The sequence below is a fragment of the Pseudochaenichthys georgianus genome, chromosome 9 (assembly GCF_902827115.2).
Source record: "Pseudochaenichthys georgianus chromosome 9, fPseGeo1.2, whole genome shotgun sequence".
Classification (NCBI taxonomy): Eukaryota; Metazoa; Chordata; class Actinopteri; order Perciformes; family Channichthyidae; genus Pseudochaenichthys; species Pseudochaenichthys georgianus.
Window position 1 is genome coordinate 15,215,758 of NC_047511.1, and position 19,678 is coordinate 15,235,435.

The 19,678-nt window shown below is 41.2% G+C and overlaps 1 protein-coding gene across 1 annotated transcript; it reads left to right on the plus strand.

The window, feature by feature from the left end:
- The first annotated feature begins 788 nt into the window (after positions 1-788).
- Positions 789-9,565, plus strand: nipsnap1 (nipsnap homolog 1 (C. elegans)). Its single transcript, XM_034091967.2, has 10 exons — positions 789-2,225; positions 3,705-3,832; positions 4,506-4,551; positions 4,983-5,077; positions 5,900-5,970; positions 6,151-6,291; positions 7,662-7,693; positions 7,826-7,920; positions 8,103-8,186; positions 8,953-9,565. Exons 1-10 carry the CDS (start codon positions 2,155-2,157, stop codon positions 9,015-9,017), a joined length of 828 nt encoding a protein of 275 aa, XP_033947858.1. The 5' UTR covers positions 789-2,154; the 3' UTR covers positions 9,018-9,565.
- Positions 9,566-19,678: the final 10,113 nt, after the last annotated feature.

Sequence of the window (19,678 nt, forward strand, 5' to 3'; positions counted from 1 at the left end):
GGTTGAAGCCCAACCCTGCTTTTATCTTAAGGCGGTTGGTTCAGGTACCACATTTGACATTGAGGCATCCTCCCCGCCACTGTATTCCTCCGGGGAACAGCGGCCGGATTTGCTGTGTCTAGCCCGTGCTTTACGCACGTACAGAGACAGATCAAGGGTGCTTCGTCATAATGACCAACCCCTTGTGTCCTGGGCTAACCCTTATAAGGGCAAGCCTGTTACTAAGCAACGGCTCTCCCACTGGTTTGTGGAAGCAATGGCTTTGGGGCCCATACGAGTCAGAGTTCGCAGTCACCCTCGGGTCCGCGAGCTCTTTCGACTCAGGGTCTGGCTGCATCCTGGGCTCTGTCCAGGATGTCTCCCATCCAAGACATTGGTGCGGCGGCGAGCTGGTCCTCGCCGCTCACTTTTGTCCGCCTCTTAACAGGCTGGACGTTCTGCTCCCAGTGTGACTCAAGCAGTGCTGGGCACCTGGTTGAGTCAGAGCTCTACCTGTTAAGTTCTGGTTGGTTTGGTGATTTTCGAGATAAGCTCGTCTGACAATACGGGAGCTACAATTTCCCATAGTGAGACATCGAACGGAGTGTTATGAATGAGAACTATAGGTTACTTACGTAACCCCAGCCCTCAGAGTAACATGAAGTGAGATGTCTCACCAGACGGCCCTCCTTGCTATGGTGAAGCGAGAAGAGGTGCTTATTTTGAATGACGCATGCGTTGTGGCGCAAGCTACTTATAGGGGGTGAATTCCCTGACGCTGACATCAAGATCACCAGCAAATCAGGATTGGCGTAATGAGATTGATGCTTCTGTTTGCTCCGCGATGAGGTGCATCCCATAGTGAGACATCTCACTTCATGTTACTCTGAGTACTGGGGTTACGTAAGTAACCTATAGTTTTCATCGACAAATTAACCAAAGGATGGATGTATGCAACGATATCATTTAAAAAACATGTAAATTCAACAAATATATTCCACTACACTGTAAATGAAAGGTTTTTAATGCCAGATAATCTAACGTAAATATAATTAAGAGACTGTTTCTTTGTTTTAAAAATGTTGAGTACTGCATGTGTGTGTGCTTAAAATATGGTGTTGTTAAAGTCATTGCACACTGGCATACAATACAGGTATTGAGGAATCTTTTTAGGTATGATCTGATTTGATGTTATATAATGTCAGTGGGTAGAATGATAGAGAGGATCAGAGAGCACCCCATTGTGTATGAAAAGAAGTGAAAGTGGGTTGCACAAAAAGGATATAAGTACTGCATGACTAGTCTAATAGAGAAACCAGCTTTGAAAGAATGATCCACTGTTAGATAAGAGGCTTGTTTACTGCAGCAGAACAACTCCAACAGCGTTAGATACAGGTTGTCTTATTTAAATCCAGGGATAGAAAGGTGCTAAACCATTTATACTTAGGCTACAGTATAGATACTTAATGGTCTTTGCTTGAGTTTTATATTTTCTGCACTGCATAGTAATTATTTTGTTAAAGGTTGTAGTTCTTGTTTCTTTGTCTGTAGTTGCTTTGCAGGGAAAGGTTTTAAGGTAGCCTATCTGGATTTTGTTTTTGACCAAAAGAGCAAATATAGCTACCAGCTGCTAAACTATAGTTACAACCTTTCAGATTGTACATTTAGTCATTTAATTTAAATCTTTGAATGGTTTCATCCCCCATACAGTAGGCTATTTGGACTTACAATAATGTATTTTCTAATATAATGTATGCTTTATTTTTTAGGGATGAACATTTACATAACTACTCTGTAGCTATGTTCGTATGAGAAATAAAGAACCTTGAACCTTGATGACTTAACTTAATGCCTGTAATATACAAATGCTCCAAATACCAAAGCATTAAATTGCCAAGCCTATAGAATGGCATGAATAAAAAGGCCTACAATTAAATTAAATATGCATTTCCTGCAAACAATTAAAGCATCACATTCATGTTTTAAGTAAACTCATCGACCCCTGCGTAACTGCGTCACAGAGTCTCGCGTGTTTTTAAATCCCCGGCGGGCTAACCCCCTTTAGCAGTTGAAGGGTTAGCCCGGCGTCACAAGACAGAGGGCAGCGCCAGGAGGTAAACATTAACCACACTGCTGCTTTTACGTGTCCAAATAAGTTTTTCGTTGACAGAGAACATGGCCACGACTGTGTGGTCCAGAGGACAGATGTTGTTCGGGTATTCCTCGAGGCTGCACCGAGCAACCAGGTAAATAAGTTATTTTAACTGTACAGCATAATTACACGTTTATTAAAAAGCCTGTGCAACGTTCTGTATGTTTACCTTTTAAGTGTAAGAGTAGGTTACATTTTAAAATCTAACCTTACATGCCTGAACTTGGAAATTATGTGCGATAGTTTGCTATAAAAACGTTACCAAACAAAAATATTGCTAAACAGAATTTTCTGTGTCTATGCAACACAAACCAAGTTTTTTTGTTTATTTCAGCCTGCATCTTAACTTTTTATCTATATTTGTATCCACATCAAGTTTAAGAACTGAATGGTAAAGTGGGTCAATGTGTGCGTGTAATAGCCTACATTAAATATGCTGAAGTAAACACCTTCTATGTAAGACAGCAGGGTCATTATTAACTAAACAACCAGGCAGTTTTCCAAAGCAGCTTTAATCATTTGCTGGACCTCTGAACTTTGTCCTGTAAAGCTTCACTTAGTTTAACCACCACTTGTTGACATCTTATCTGTGCCTCTACACTGTATGCATCTCCCCTGTATCTGGCTTTATCCAGCAACATATTTTCTAGCTCGATTACTACTTTTGTTATGTTTCAGAGGAGCCATGGTACATTCTAATTATAGTTTCTAATTAAAGCCCTTAAGGTTAATACAAAAGAAGTCTCTCTGACCTTGAAAGTTTGATTGGGGATTTCAGAATATTAAATAAAGCCTTAGAAAGTGTCTGTGAATTAAAAAGTAAACGTATGCACAATATAGCTTCTTCTTAATCCATTAGTGGACATATACCAACTATCCTCTCTGGACTGTTCTTGGTCCAACACACACAGAAATCCCTAAATTGAAGTTAATGTTGACATTGAAGCAGCTTTAAAAAAATGTTTTAGAATTCAAAGTCCATTAAAAGGGAATCCTTAAACTGTCCTTGGATTGAATGTCATTCTCAGCGTTGAAGCAATATTTAGCATTACATAGCTCTATACAACCAATTACATTTATGGATTGTTTTTGTGATTATTCAAGCCTTAAATAATATTTTTTTACCTCAACGTATTAGTATCAAAAGTGCAATTGTCCCTGTTTGCTGTAATGCCACCATTCTATTCCTTTCCAGTTTATTTTCTTTAGCCCAGTTCCTTTTAAAATACCCAACCGATTAAATGAGTATATACCTGTCCCCTCTGACTTTGAGAAACTGTTATTCATTCCTTAATACTGATTAAGTAACAATAGTTACTAAAGTGATTACAATTCCCCTTATCCACTCCACAGTGGTTGAGAAGAGGTGTTACTGTTTTCCTGAAGACACAAGCTACTATTCATCCCACTCACTCCTACAGTATGCATGTTTTCATATCAAAGAATGTTACCATCTTTTAGCTGATATGTCACGCAGATCTCCACGTTTGAGTTTTTCCTTTTTAAATCCAAAAACTTTTTACGTTGTTGCTTTGAGCCTTTATGATACTTCTGTCATCTCGTTTCTGTGTAGGAGGTTTTCGGAAAGCGGAGACAAAGGCTGGTTCCGTTCCGTCTTTGCGCACAAACTGGATGCCAGGAAAGATGCCCACTCCAACCTGTTGTCAAAGAAAGAGACCAGCAACCTGTATAAAATTCAATGTAGGCATAAAGATCTATACTTTGGTTCAAGTGAAGGTTTGACTTCATTCAGTGTGAGGCTGCACAGGGCCAGACACAAGTCAATGGGATACATGTGTTGCATCATATTATAATGAAATGTATTCTGTTTTATGTTTCAACAGTCTATCATCCATTTATCTCTGTAGAAAATGGCTAAACAAATAATGTTGATACAATTAAATCTGGCTTCAGTGACCTCAGAGAGAACTATATGTTACATGACATTACGGACAAGCACAGCTTTGCACTTTAACACATTGTTGTTATATCATACATGTGAAACATACAGGCAGCAACAAGTCAATATATTATAGTGTGAGGTGAGGTGTCAAGTCTGTACAGTTTTAAAGCGACATCAAAACAACGTTTTCCTTTGAGTCTGTGGTGATAACTGTGTCTGTCTCTTGTACAGAAATCTATCATTCTTCCTAGGGCTTTGATCTTTTTTGTGGCATACATCACACCATGTGGGGATTTCAATTTGAACACTCTATCGGCCCGTAGCGTATAACCTATTGAAAGCAAATCAGTTTTTTGAATAGGAGCCTGTGCTGAATCGGAGTGTGAAATTACTTTGTTGAGACATTTTAAGGGTTGCTTTTATAAAAAAAAAAAGCACCTCTTTGTGATATGACTGTCTTTTTTTTTCCAGTTCACAACGTCAAACCAGAGTGCATGGAAGCATACAACAGTCTAGAGTGAGTGTGTTCACTGCTTTAAAATGTGTCTTGCATTTATTGAAACAATATAGTATATTTCGAGAAGTACGAAATCCTTTGCATGTCTAATTAGGTTTTTTTCAAACGTACATTTTGAAAACCTGCATTTCCACATAATTAAAGACAGATTACTGAGATTAGGTAAATTATGCTTTCAGTTAATGAGCTGCTAATTACATTTTGTTTCGTATAATTCTGAGATGGAAATTATTGCATAATAGTCCTGCAGAATCTCAAGAGTAATTCATTGTAAACTTGAAGTGATCTCTTGGGTGTAACAGCAAGATGGATATTTGTGGACTTATTACTCTCTGAGGGCCTTCGAGTTGTTCCTGGTGACAGTATATTATGGCTTCTGGCACATTCACGCAATTGATCAAATATCGTAATATTTGTTATGCTGCCCTTAGGGCTGAGGTGCAAACCAGGCTCCATCAGAACCAGGATTACCCATGTGAGGTGGTCGGAAGCTGGAATACCTGGTATGGAGAACAGGACCAAGCAGGTAAGCAGCAATCACAACAGTAAACAGACAACATGTTAAAAAATAAATAAAAAAGTGTCACATCTTGTTGATCACATTCACCGTTTGTTTGAGGGTTAGTACCTTTTTTCTGGCCCCATGAATGTTCATAGCTGCAGTGAATTGTTTGGCAGAGCATGACAGAGAAATGTACAGACACTACCAGATGACTCACGCCAGCGCTTCTCCCCCTACACATGCTCATTTACACTGTATAATGTACATTAGGATCATTATCGGGATGGGTGGCGCAGTGGTCTGTGCATCCGATCATCAGATCAAGGGGGAGTGCTGGGGAACTCCAGTTCGAAACCCGCTCCTGCCACCACTGCGTCAGGCCGTTGTGTCCTTGGGCAAGACACTTCACCCGGATTTGCTCCTGTGGGTATTGTCCACAGTACATGTATAATACCAATGTGTACTTGTAAAAGCGCCTCGATGACCTCGAGGCGTGAAGATGGACGGTGTGGCGCAGTGCACTGTGCAATGATCATCAGATCAAGGTGAAACCCGCCGCTGCTGCGTCTGTAAAGCCGGTGTGTCCTTGGGCAAGACACTTCACCTGAACTTGCTCCTGTGGGTATTGTCCACAGTATCTGACCATTGCATGTATGATATATGTGTAATGTGTGTATATGTAAAACGCTTTTAGTCATTGAAAAAGCGCTATAATAAATGTAAGGAATTATTATTCAGTGACAGGCAGAAGTGATCACAATGCATTGGACTGTGTCTGTTTGCGGTGTGGGTGGCTTCAGTCCTCCCACAGTGCTGCAGTGACATCTGCTGCTCTGTTTGTTGCAGTGCATCTATGGCGATACAGAGGAGGATACCCGGCCTTGACTGAATGCCTGAAGAAGCTGAACAATGACAAGGTTGACTGAACTGTTTCTTAAGCGTTAACCTTCTTGCACAGAATGGAAAAACTGATATTTAAAATGCAATTTACACTGATTTGAGTTTCTTATCAGCATTCCAGAATTTCCTTTTTCAATTGAGCACAATAAAATAACTGTATAGTATATCTTATTGAAAACATTTTTATCTCCCTTCAGGCGTATTTCGAGTTTCGCAAAGAGAGGGCAAAAATGTTGATTTCAAGGCGAAATCAGCTCCTCCTGGAATTCAGTTTCTGGAATGAACCCGTGCCCAGACCAGGACCAAACATCTATGAAATGCGAACATATTTTCTCAAGGTATATCCACATATATTGTACACATTAATGCCATGACTAACATGTTCCTGCACTTTACACTATAGATTTTATTTTCAGAATGATATAGAATTGACATGAGTCAGTTCTCTCAGTTGGGTAGTTTCATTCAAGTAAAAATACCAATGAATTTACTGATTTAACCCCCGTGAAAATGATAAAAATGTCGGATGTAAATTCTCTGTGCAGCAGATCTTTTATTTTGTAATGGTCATCTCATAATAAATTAACCCATACTTAAAGGTGGGGTAGGTCATTTTGGAGAAACCAGCTCGAGTGTGCTAGAATTTAAAAATACACAACCGGAAAAAATCTGCCACTTCCTTCCAGAGCCCCTCCTCCAACACACATATGACCAATGAGGGCACGAGATAAGTTTGTGCACAGATGGAAGGCTGACAGGCAGGAAGGCCATCCAGTTATTTTAGCCGGGCCGTCTAAAACGATTGGTCGTGCTTTTTACAGCGCTACGCAGATGACATTTTGTTATGGATTTTTTGTCAAAGCACTTAAGATATTCATTGCTATCGGGATGTTAAGAGCATTCCATGGAATATAACAAAAAGTGTATCTCGAGCCGGTTTCTCAAATGTACCTACCCCACCTTTAATATTGCAGTTCCAAATTGTTGCAAAAACATATTTTTTACAGGAACACTAATATTTATAATTACATATTCTTTGAGTGTCTATCATGGCTTAGCTGACACTGATGAATTTTGTTTACCAAAGTATGTAATCTAACCATTTGTATCACAGAGCAGCCTGTCCATAAACTGAATGTAAGAGCCACTTTGTACACATACAGGTATTATTAACATGAGGATGAAGAGGTAGGTGGCTTTTAAATTAGGCTGAAATGTTCAAGCCTATGAGCCAAGGGGATCTTTGTCCACGCTAGTTGTTTACCATCACTGTTTAATAGAGTGTTATGGTACTATACACATAACTGACAAAATCTTTTGCATACCTTTGGTCTTCCTGTTGTCTTGAAATAATTATATTTGTTTCCTCTTTTCTCTCACATTAATGCCAAGAGGTTAGGAATTTGTTCAATCATACTTGTATTCCACCCTGCCCATGCTCAGACAAGCCCTTACAAATGCTAAGAGTGTGATTTTACACCTTTTGTTATTCACAGTTGACTTATTGGGTTAGGTAGTGAGCTGTCCACACATTTAGAGGTGTACTTGATAAAGTGGTTAAAAACACAACTATGATCAAATCTGTGTGCAACCAAATCTGAAGTTCTTCCTGCATATGGGCTTATTGAGTTGGTCGGTCCGTGTAAAATAAACAAGCTATGTCATGTTTGAATTGTTTTAATAATTTACCTCCACACTTGTGTTTCAGCCAGGAACCATGATTGAATGGGGAAACCACTGGTAAGGCTTAATATTTTCCTAAAAATAGATAATATCAGCCGCCTGAACTTTTTCAGAAGATAGCATTAAGTATAACCGGTGTTACTGTTTAGGTGATCATTATACCCCTGAAAATAACATGTCTCACAACAGGGCGAGGGCAATCATGCACAGACAGGAAAACAACGAAGCAATCGGCGGCTTCTTCTCACAGATCGGGGACCTATATGTTGTTCATCATTTGTGGGGTGAGTATGTTACATAACAAGACATTCAATTATTTGGTAAATCTGCCGCTAGAAGTTATTTATACAGCCAAAACTACAATTTGCCTGATCCCTTAACTTAGGGAAGCTAAAGGTTTTATATAAGTATCATTTATTTATTTACTCACAATGTAACATTCGGTTTTGGTTACTTTTGTTTGCAGCGTATGAAAGCCTCCAGTCCCGAGAGGACACCAGGAGCTCTGCCTGGCTGAAGGACGGATGGGATGCAAATGTGTATTATACCGGTATGAGAGAAGCAAACAACCACACATACACTCCCAAGAAAATCATCCACAGTTAAACTAAAAGTGTCATATCATCATATATTTGTATGATGGGGATTCAGATCAAATCAGTGACTGAATTTGTGGCTTAACTTCCATGATTGCAATAAGAAGTGTTGCTTCAAATACGATGGATAGGATTGCAGATACTGTAGGAGCTTAATCAGCCTGTAAAATAAACATACTTTACATTTGAAGCACTGCAGACATTTTACTTCACAGATGCAGTGAGTTTAAAGTACATAGAGAACTGGTGTATTGAAATATAAAGTGAACTGGACTATCACTTCCTGTGAAGTGTTTTAAGCAACAGATGAGAATATAGGAAGAGATCATCCTCAGTGGTTTTGGAGAGGAGAGCCCACAGGTGGATGCTGAGGAAGTGAAAGGAGCAACGATTTATTTACCAAGAGAAATCTTTTAGCAGCAAAGTGAGCAGGTAAGCACAGGGTTATATGTGAGTTAGCATATTAGGGAGACGCTTTCTTGCCTGTTTAAAACATACATGCAAGTACTCAGCCTCAGCTCATTAAGACACATTTATAGCTACAGTAGATAAATATCTCAATTAGCAATATAAGTATTTTCTGAGATTGTAAAACATGGTGAAAACAGTGAACATGATGTGACTAGAGTATAACAATGTAAATAATGTAACAGTTGCAGCAAATTACCCTTCATTGTATTGTCTTTAAGATAACGGGTTACTCTCTCTCTCTCTCCTCAGTGCCATTGATCAGAAGCATGGAGTCTAGGATAATGATCCCCACAAAAAGTTCACCCTTACAATAAGAAGATGGTGGAACCTGGGAGCATGAACTAAATCTCATTCACCTACTGCCAGAGCAAAATGCAATAATAATAATAATACATTTTATTTATCAGGTGCTCAATTTGTCAGATTGTTTTCATCTGCTGGATGATCTGTATGTAAACTGATTCAATAATTGCACAGCAGCCAGCCAGTTATGCAAAGTAATGGTGAAGAGTAGACTTTGAGGATCCTGAAATGCCCCCAGTTCAAGAAGTTTAGGTAAAATATGTAAAACACGACAATACTGGCCCCATTCTAATACCACATGGTATTTCTTCCACTACTTGCATGTATGTTACGCTATAGATTGTGAATTACATTTCAAGTGAGGTGTGTATCCTGCTTTTTGTTTTTAGGATGAATAATGGTAATGGACCGTGTATTTGTATTTCACAATAGTCTCTACCCAGGCTTTTATGATTGCACTTTTATGACTGGAAATGAATCATAGTGAATGAGATCACAATGAGCTTCACAGCTGTTTGATTGAAAATAAAACTTGTCGAACCTCACACAAATATCTGATCATTTCGCTGTTTCAACAGTAAGATAATAATTTCAATTGTTATAGCGCCTTTCAAGAGACCCAAGGACGCTTTACAATGGGAAACAAAACAACAAAAATAATAATAAGATGCGGAACTGAGGCAGTCTGTATCTTCGTAAAAAAAAGTTGACAAAACAGCGGTGTGGTCCTTGTAATACCCATGACTAATGTTATTAAGACTAGTATAAAGGCTTAATATAAATTAAGCAAAACTAAGTTAAACTGAATTTGAATGGGTAGCCTAGGCCAGTGTTTTTCAAAGTGGGGGCCGCCAGGAGGTTCACGCAAAGTTTGAGGGAAAGGGGAATTATTTTCTTTTTTTAAAGTTACATTTTTCTTTTTTTTAGATGTTATTAATAACTGCATATTATCTATCAATCTGTGTGTCCTTTGATGCCAATCTTTTACTATTTTTTATTTATTAACATTTTATTTTTTATTTTCTAAATCACAAGACCGCCCTTCAAGCCAATCAGAATCGAGCTGCCGCTACTGAGCAGACGTCTCCTCTCTCTTGCCCCTTTCACACCAGCGCCTTTTCAGCTCCGGCTCGGAGCAAGAGCCTGAAAAGCGCCGGGTTTTCCAGTTCACACCGGAGCTGCGGAAGCTCCGGAATCCGCTTCATTTCCAGCTCCAAAAAATTGTCGGTCCAGAGGCAAGAGCTTTGGAGCTAAGAGGTGACGTCGCTTACGTCGAGGCGTGCAGGAAACTAAACCCACCTCCCATGGGTCGACTGTTATGCCTGCCTACAAGCAGTAGTGCCTATAAACACACTTTATAAAGTCAGGCAACACTAACCAGGCTTCGTGTGATTCTGTTTATGTGTGCCTTACTTTGACCATCCGTTCGCTGTTATCGATCATTGTGGAGAGAGGCAGACGTGTTGTTTTGTATTATTGCAGCTATCGGATGCAAGTAGTCAGTTTAGCTTCGGTTGCTATGCTAACATCACCCGTTTTATACCAGAGAAACTTTCATAACAGCGTTGTGATACCAAACAGTGTCAATTCAGACTGACACACATTCACTTATGCATCAGCTGCTTGTGTGAGTCGGACAGTGAATACTTTAGAGCGGCCGCTGCAGTGTGAGCTAACCGGGAGCTAACGGGAGAATAAACTCCTGTGGAAGAGCAGCACTGCAGCGGTCGGTAAATGCTGCAGAAACACATTAATAAACAATGAACCACGGCACTCTGGAGAAAAGTATAAGGTTGGAGAAGTCGTTATTCAATTTATTCTGGCTTCGTGTGATTAAAAGCAACACGATCATCGACCCGACGCAGTTGTTGTTGTTGTGAGCTGCCGTTGGGGGGCAAATCAGCGATGTAAACGGTGACGTCATGACGCAGCAGAGGCAGCTCTGGGGCGCCAGTGGGCGGTGTGCACAGAGCGGGAGCTGAAAAGGGAAACCGGAGCTGAACCAGAAAAGCTCCCGCTCGGAGCTAGAAACTGAAAAGCGCTGGTGTGAAAGCCGCATCTGAGAGCGACACAGGTACCGGGAGTGATGCACCTCGGGACAGAACTACTGTCCAGAGGTGCACCACTCTATGCAGACTGGACTCCACATCCAAGGATCGTGAGTCCGCTGTGGGTGCGTTACGGCAGAGCCGCGTTAAATCTGTTCGCATAAAGAAAAAATGCTCAATGACAGCTGTTCTCTTTAATGCACGATTTAAACGCACTGTTAGGCGGGGACGCACTCGTACACGATTGACCTCCGGGTCCTCTGTACGCGTTCCCACCCCTGGCTCTGTTACCCCCAACTGGCCAGAGTGAAGGAGCAACGCCACACACTTATCCTGATGGTTCCGCCCTAGCCCGCAACGTACGGACTGACGGAGATATATCAGCTGTTGTGCGGGCAGCCATCGCAGCCCCCACCACGCAGGGACAGGCGGGTGGGGCGATCCTTCACCCACGCCCAGAGCGCGGGGCACTATGGGCCTGACCCGTGAGTGGTACAATCTGAATACAGTGGGACTCCCTCAGAAGGTGATAAACACTATTCAGAGTGCAAAATCTTCCTCCACCAGGTCTCTTTACGACTGTAATGCCCCTTTCACACCAGCGCTTTTTCAGTTCCGGCTCGGAGCTGGAGCTGAAAAGCGCCGGTTTTTCCTGTTCACACCGCAGCGGCGCCGGCTCTTAGCTCCGGAATCGGGTTCACTTCCAGCTCCAAAGAATTGTCGGTCTAGAGGCAAGAGCTTCGGAGCTAAGAGGTGGCGTCGCTTACGTCTCTCTTACGTCGAGGCGTGCAGGAAACTAAACCCACCTCCCCTGAACATGGGTCGACTGTTATGCCTGCCTACAAGCAGTAGTGCCTATAAACACACTTTATAAAGTCAGGCAACACTAACCAGGCTTCGTGTGATTCTGTTTATTTGTACCTTACTTTGACCATCCGTTCACTGTTATCGATCATTGTGGAGAGAGGCAGACGTGTTGTTTTGTATTATTGCAGCTATCAGATGCAAGTAGTCAGTTTAGCTTCGGTTGCTATGGTAACATCACCCGTTTTATACCAGAGAAACTTTCATAACAGCGTTGTGATACCAAACAGTGTCAATTCAGACTGACACACATTCACTTAGGCTAAGGGGAACTGGGGATATGCATCAGCTGCTTGTGTGAGTCGGACAGTGAATACTTTAGAGCGGCCGCTGCAGTGTGAGCTAACCGGGAGCTAACGGGAGAATAAACTCCCGCGGAAGAGCAGCCAGCACTGCAGCGGTCGGTAAATGCTGCAGAAACACATTAATAAACAATGAACCACGGCACTCTGGAGCAAAGTATAAGGTTGGAGAAGTCGTTATTCAATTTATTCTGGCTTCGTGTGATTAAAAGCAACACGATCATCGACCCGACGCAGTTGTTGTTGTTGTTGTTGTTGTGAGCGCCGTAATGGCTGCCGTTGGGGAGCAAATCAGCGATGTAAACGGTGACGTCATGACGCAGCAGGGGCAGCTCTGGGGCGCCAGTGGGCGGTGTGAACAGAGCGGGAGCTGAAAAGGGAAACCGGAGCTGAACCAGAAAAGCTCCCGCTCGGAGCTAGAAACTGAAAAGCGCTGGTGTGAAAGCCGCATAAGTGGAGGATGTTTGAGGAGTGGTGCCTTTAAGAAGGACACATCTCTTTTCAATGTCCTGTCGGGGTGATTTTATCATTTCTACGGGACTTGATCGATAAACACAGAGCTTTCTCCACGATCAAGGTGTATCTGGCTGCTATTGCTGGATGCCATGTGGGCTTTGAGGGTAAGACGGCTAGCCAACATCCTTTGGTTTGCCGTTTTATGAAGGGAACTCGCAGGCTCCTCCCTGTCTCCAGGTCGCTGGTGCCCTTATGGGACTTGGCAGTGGTTTTAAATGGGCTCAGAATGACCCCATTTGAACCCCTGGAAGGAGCTGACATGAAACATCTGTCACTCAAGACAGTGCTGTTACTGGCCCTGGCATCCGCCAAGCGGGTCAGTGATATTCATGCACTGTCTGTACATCCGTCATGCACTCAGTTCGCCCCAGGGCAAACGAGATTGTTGTTGAAGCCCAAACCTGCCTTTACACCAAAGGTGGTTGGTTGGTGTACCCCAATTGACATTGAGGCATTTCCTCCGCCGCTGGTTTCCTCCGGGGAGAAGCAGCAGGATCTGTTGTGTCCAGTCCGGGCTTTACACACATATATGGACAGATCAAAAGAGCTTCGTCTTAATGACCAACTCTTTGTGTCCTGGGCTAACCCTCACAAGGGCAAGCCTGTTACTAAGCAACGGCTCTCCCACTGGATTGTGGAGGCAATTGCTTTGGCCTATACGAGTCAGAGTTTGCAAGCACCTTCGGGTCTGCGGGCTCACTCGACTCGGGGCCTGGCTACATCCTGGGCTTTGTTCAAGGGTGTTTCCATCCAAGACATCTGTGCAGCGGCGAGCTGGTCCTCGCCGCTCACTTTTGTCCGCTTTTACAGGCTTGACGTCTCCGCTCCAAGCGTGGCCCGAGCAGTGCTGGGCACTTTGTTGAGTCGGGACTCTACCTGTTAAATTCTGGTTGATCGGTGATTTTCGAGATAAGCTCGTCTGGCAATACGGGAGCTACAATTTCCCATAGTGAGACATCGAACAGAGTGTTATGAACGAGAACTATAGGTTACTTACGTAACCCCAGAAATCAGAGTAACATGAAGTGAGATGTCTCACCAGACGGCCCTCCTTGCTATGGTGAAGCGAGAAGAGGTGCTTATTTTGAATGACGCATGCGTTGTGGCGCAAGCTACTTATAGGGGGTGATTTCCCTGACGCTGACGTCAAGATCACCAGCCAATCAGGATTGGCGTAATGAGATTGATGCTTCTGTTTGCTCCGCGATGAGGCGCATCCCATAGTGAGACATCTCACTTCATGTTACTCTGAGACTGGGGTTACGTAAGTAACCTATAGTTATAGCCAGTGTGTTATCCAAAGTCCTGGAAATAATTTTGTTAGATAGACTATGTTCTTATTTATGTACCTCAGATAACCAGTTTGGCTTCAAGGCTAAGCATGGTACTGAGCTATCTATGCTTTGAAGGAAATGGTAGAAACATATAGAAGACAGAATTCCACTGTTCTGATTGGTTTCATTGATGCCTCTAAGGCAGGGGTAACCAACAGGTCGATCGTGATCGAATGGTCGATCTTCAAAGCCTTCACTGTCGATCCCTAGCATTTAAAAATAATAATAATAATAATATTTTCCAAAAAAAAAATATTTTCCAAATAAAATAAAAATGTTCATGCTCTGGTTGGTTGGTTGGTTGTTTAAACAAACTTTTTTTCGATGCCTGAAATCCAACAACACGAACATATTAAATGCAGGAATGTGTATTGGAGATTAGAAAGAAATCAGAAAGCATTAGTTGTTGGAATAACCTGTTGTTAAAGGAGCAGAAGTAGTTACATAAAAAGATAGGATACATATGCACCTTCACAAAATTACACTATGCTGATATTATGCAAAATATATTATTGTTATTAAAATATATTCTGGTCAAAAAATGACAAATCTGTGATTTTTTTAAAATGTTGTCATTTACATTATGCACAAAAAAAAATCATATCACCAATATGAAATGTTCAATTCGTTTTTCTTTGTAGACCCAGTGTGACTCATGTGGAAGGTGGTTCCATTACATGTGCCTAACAGCAACCCAGATGGTACATGTTCCAAAAGAACTGGCACAATGGCAATGTACCCTGTGCGATAACCAATACATCTATTTGATTTCCTGTTCATATGTAAATATTTCACATCGTTATAAGTTGTATTTATTTAATTACTTAGTGTGTGTAAAAAGTACACATAAATAAAGTATAGCCTGCCTACATTTTTTGTATGCTAACTTGTATAATATATAGTTCACAGGTATGTTTTGATATCGGTAGGTGAAAAGGTCAAGCCGCATAATAGATTTATAGCATTTAACATAAAAAAGTTGTATAAAATCAAAGGTTTTTTTTTTCTTTGACAAAAGAAGCCTTGTGTTAGGGCAGTTAGCTGAGTTCATCAGATGTGTTTTGACATGGGTAGGTGAAAAGGTCAAGCCGCATAATAGATGTATAGCATTTTTTAACATTAAAAAAATAGTATAAAATCAAAAGGTGGGTTTTTTGACAAAAGAAGCTTTGTGTTATATAGGCAGGCCTTGTATTAACACATCGAAGTTGGTTTGACAAAAATTCGTGTTAAATAGATTTTTCGAATGTGTCGAATATCCAACGTCCAATATAAAACCAAATTTACCACGGTCAGTTTGTGGACCACTCAGTTAAGACATGCAAGGCTGACACACTTCCCAAATCTTGAAAAGGTGTCACAAAACCTCACAGACAAAACTGCTTTCCATCCTGAATAATTCTGCGCCCATTTTAACAAACTGACATCAGAATTTGGTGCTCGATTTGTAGAGCTACAAGACATGGGGCAAGTAGTTGGTTTTGTATCAAACCCTTTCCTCAGCGTTGACATTGAACAGCTGTCAGCTAAAATGCAGGAGGTGTTTACATTACCTATGGGTGTTGACATGGAGATCATTGAAATGCAAAGTGACATTGAATTGAAGGCCAGAGCAAGAGATCAGGACTTTTGGTCACTCGTGACTGAGTAGAGCGAGGTATCCACTGATTGCGTCATGTGCGCTTAAACATTACCTCCGGCTGGCAATCACTAACTATCAGCCAGATTTCAAAAGGCTTACAGATAATGTGCAGTCACAGCAGTCTCATTAAAGGCAGGCTGATTGAGCAACTTGAGCATTGAAAATATATTGTGCTTTGAACAGAGAAACTTAATATGGATTACATTGAACTGTAGGCTAATATCTGTACATGTGAATATTACTAATTGAACTGAGAAACTAAATATAGTGCATTGAACAGATACTGTAAATATTAATAGTTTGTATTGAACAGATATGCCGTAAATATGAATATTGTACATTGCACAGATAACTGTGCATAACTGTGTCTTTCTTTGTGTGCATCTTTACACGTACATTGAGCCTGTTGTAACATAAATTGATTGCACAAATAAACATGACGATGAATAGTCTTACTCCTAAGTGGGTTTTTTGGAAGATATCGGATTGGTAGATCTCAGTTTACATTTTGGAATAAAAAGTGATCTTGGGCTTGCAAAGGTTGGTTACCACTGCTCTAAGGCTTTTGACCGAGTTAACCATCATAAACTGTTTTTAAAATGGAGACAAAGGGGTGTGCCTAACAGTATAATTAGGATCCTGGCTTATTGGTATGCCAACCAGAGCATGCGGATCAAATGGGGGAATGCAGTCTCGGCGCCATTTGGTGTTGGTAATGGAGTCCGCCAGGGGGGGCTCCTCTCACCATGCCTTTTTAATATCTATATGAATGATCTATCAGATGATTTAAGTGTCTGTAAAACAGGGTGTGTGATTGGTAATGTGATTGTAAACCATCTTATGTACAGTATGCTGATGATCTGGCAATTGTTTCTCCTAGCAGTGTTGGTTTTCAACAGTTGCTAAATGTTTGTTCTGATTACGGAGTCAAATTTGCCGTTAAATACAATGCTAAGAAGAGCGCTGTAATGATCTGCAGAGCAAAAGGGGATAAGAACCTTTGTTTTCCAACATTCTATCTATCAGGACAGGTGCTGTCTGTTTGCTGTAACACTTAGTATCTGGGACACATCACAGATGAAATGGCTGATGATGATGATGACATGTATAGACAGCGGCGTGTCTTATATATACAAGCTAACATGTTGGCTAGAAAATTCTCTTGGTGTTCAGATAAGGTTAAGGTGAACCTCTTTAGAGCTTATTGCACTCTTCTCTGCCCCCTTGTGGGTCAAGTATAAGAAGGCGAGCCTCCGGAAGCTCCAGGTTGCATAATGACTGTTTGCGTATACTGCTTAGAAAACCAAGGTGGTGCAGTGCAAGTGAAATGTTCTGTAATGCACGAGTCAACACGTTCCATGCTCTTTTGAGAAATCTAATGTACAAATTCATCTGTCGATTGAATGTTTCTCATAACTCTGTCATTATGCTGCTTTAAAATCCGTGTTTCAGTGCTGTACGATACCAGTCACCTCTGTGGAAACATTGGTATAACTGCCTTTTTTAATTTATATTTGAGTGTTGTATGTTTTGTAATAATGGACCAAGAGTCTCTTTAAATAAAGAAGAAGATGATGATGATGATGATGATGATGATGATGATGATGATGATGATGATGATGATGATGATGATGATGATGAGTACTGTCACCGGTGTGATCATTCTATAATACACAATTTAAGCCCGGGGGAGAAATGCTAACACTAGCATCGGCGATCTTTTCTACTTCATTCTATCTGCACAAATGGTTGACATTAAACATTAAAAAGACCAGACAGTTCAGACAGAATCAAAGGAAGGCAGGCAGGCAGCTTTGCATGACATTCTTCTGGACGTGTTTCATTGTGGTGATAGTAGAACATGTATTAAGCTGTTGTAGTACCGAGAGATAGGGAGTCAGAGGCGGTGCAATGAAGGTGCAAAAGGGAACTTTATTAGAGCATAATACAGGTCATGTTGTCTGGTTGCAGTCCGGGAAGAAAAGAGAGAAGACAGGAGGGCACACAACATATATAGACAACACATAAAATGTCCGTGTGGAAACAAAACCCCAACTTTAGTTCCATGTGTGAATTATGAACCAGTGTATTAATAGGTGGTCACCACACTGTATGATTAATTTGTCATATTTTCCATCATAATGTACTCATTTAAAAAAAAAATTGCAACAGGGGGGTCGCCGACAGAGAATAATGCTATATGGGGGTCCTTGGCATGGCAACGTTTGGGAACCCCTGGGCTGTGCCAGTTTATTTGGGAGAATTTGTAATCGCTTTCTCATCCATGGCACCAGCATCTCTGAAATAAACTAAGTTATATCGGTTCTTTTGTCTGTACAAAAACCAAATTGCTTTAAAAAAGACGATGTGTGTACGTAGCTTGCAACCACCAGAAAGTTCTGGAAGTATAGGCACATAATGCTGACTGTTAAACCACAACATGTCGTTTTTAAATTAAACATGTCTTTACACATTTTTGATAATTTGTAACCAGTGTTGGGCAAGTTACTTCCAAAATGTAATATATTACATATTACTTATTACTCTCTTTTGAAAGTAATAAGTTACATTACAAAATTACTGTCTCTGAAATGTAATGAGTTACACTACTTTAGTTACTTTTCTAGTTACTTTCACCAAAATAACCGCAAAAGAATGGCTAGGTATTTTAAATGCTAAAATGTAGTTTAGTGCAGCTCATTATACATCCAGTGAAGGGCAATGTGGTGTAGCATAACAACTGTGTAGGCCTAACAACTTGTATAACACGGGTTAGTTGAATACTCGATTCTGATTGTAAATTCTTAACATGTGACACGTTGTTAATACAGTCGTACAGACCACTGTCAAGGACTATAATGAAGGTTGCTAAGGAGGATCAAGAAAGAGAAAGGAAAAGAGGTTAAAAGACGGAGTGCTGGACGTCAGATAAACCACCAGAAGAAGGCAGACAGGAAGTAAACACTAACAGGACACGGAATGGGCTCTGTATTTTGTTTAGTATATGGCCGTGTGCAGGCCCGGCTCCAGAACAACATGACTCAGGGTGCCTCTGAGGTCACAGGGGCGCAGCAGCAGTAGGTTTACATGAGCAATAGTGGCCGGCAACAGCAATGAAAAATAGCATTCATGGTCCCCAATGAACAGATTATGGCATTTGTTATGTTTTGAAACCAAGCAAGTGAGAACATTTCAAGTGAGTTAAAAGTGCAATCCTGTAATATTTCATATAGTCCAAAGTGGACTGTGGCAAAGAAAAGCACAACAGCTTCAAAACTGTACTGATAAAACAAATGAGAACATATTGTAAATCAAGGCAAATATTATTTGAACCAGCTCATGGTTTGAAATGGCAAACATTGAAAAGCAAAAGTATTATTAAAACCATGTAGCCTATTAAATCATCACTTTGGTCCCATCATATACTCTGGGAAGAGAGTATTTACTGTGCTTGAAAACTGGATCACATCATCATGTGAGGTTGACTTTGTGACCTGGAGATCATTTCAGCTGCAACATTAGCTTGTTGATAAACTTGGGATATGAGATATTTGTGTAGCCATTCGTGGTGAAGGCATCTGTGCTATTGTATGCATTATTTTTGACCCAACAGGCAGGGCAGGGCAGAATATGGCACTATTTTCACATATTCTAGCCCTTGTCTATTTGTATACCACGAGCTGCAAAATGACCACCTAACCCCACTGTACAGGCGGGTACTTGTTTAGATTTACCTGAGCAGGCTCTGTTTTGCCGTGGTATCCTGGCTGGCACCTGCGGGCCGCAGAGAGGCGGCGTAGTTTCGGGCAACGAAGAGTGCTGCTCCGGGGTTGAGGGCGGCGAGTCAGGCGGGAGTAAGCTAGTGTCCACAACGGAGGGTAACGTGATGTCCCCATCTGACCTGTTGCTGCAGTCTGCAGTAGATGCAGTGTTGCTGGCGTTTAGTGATGGTTGCTTTAACCATTT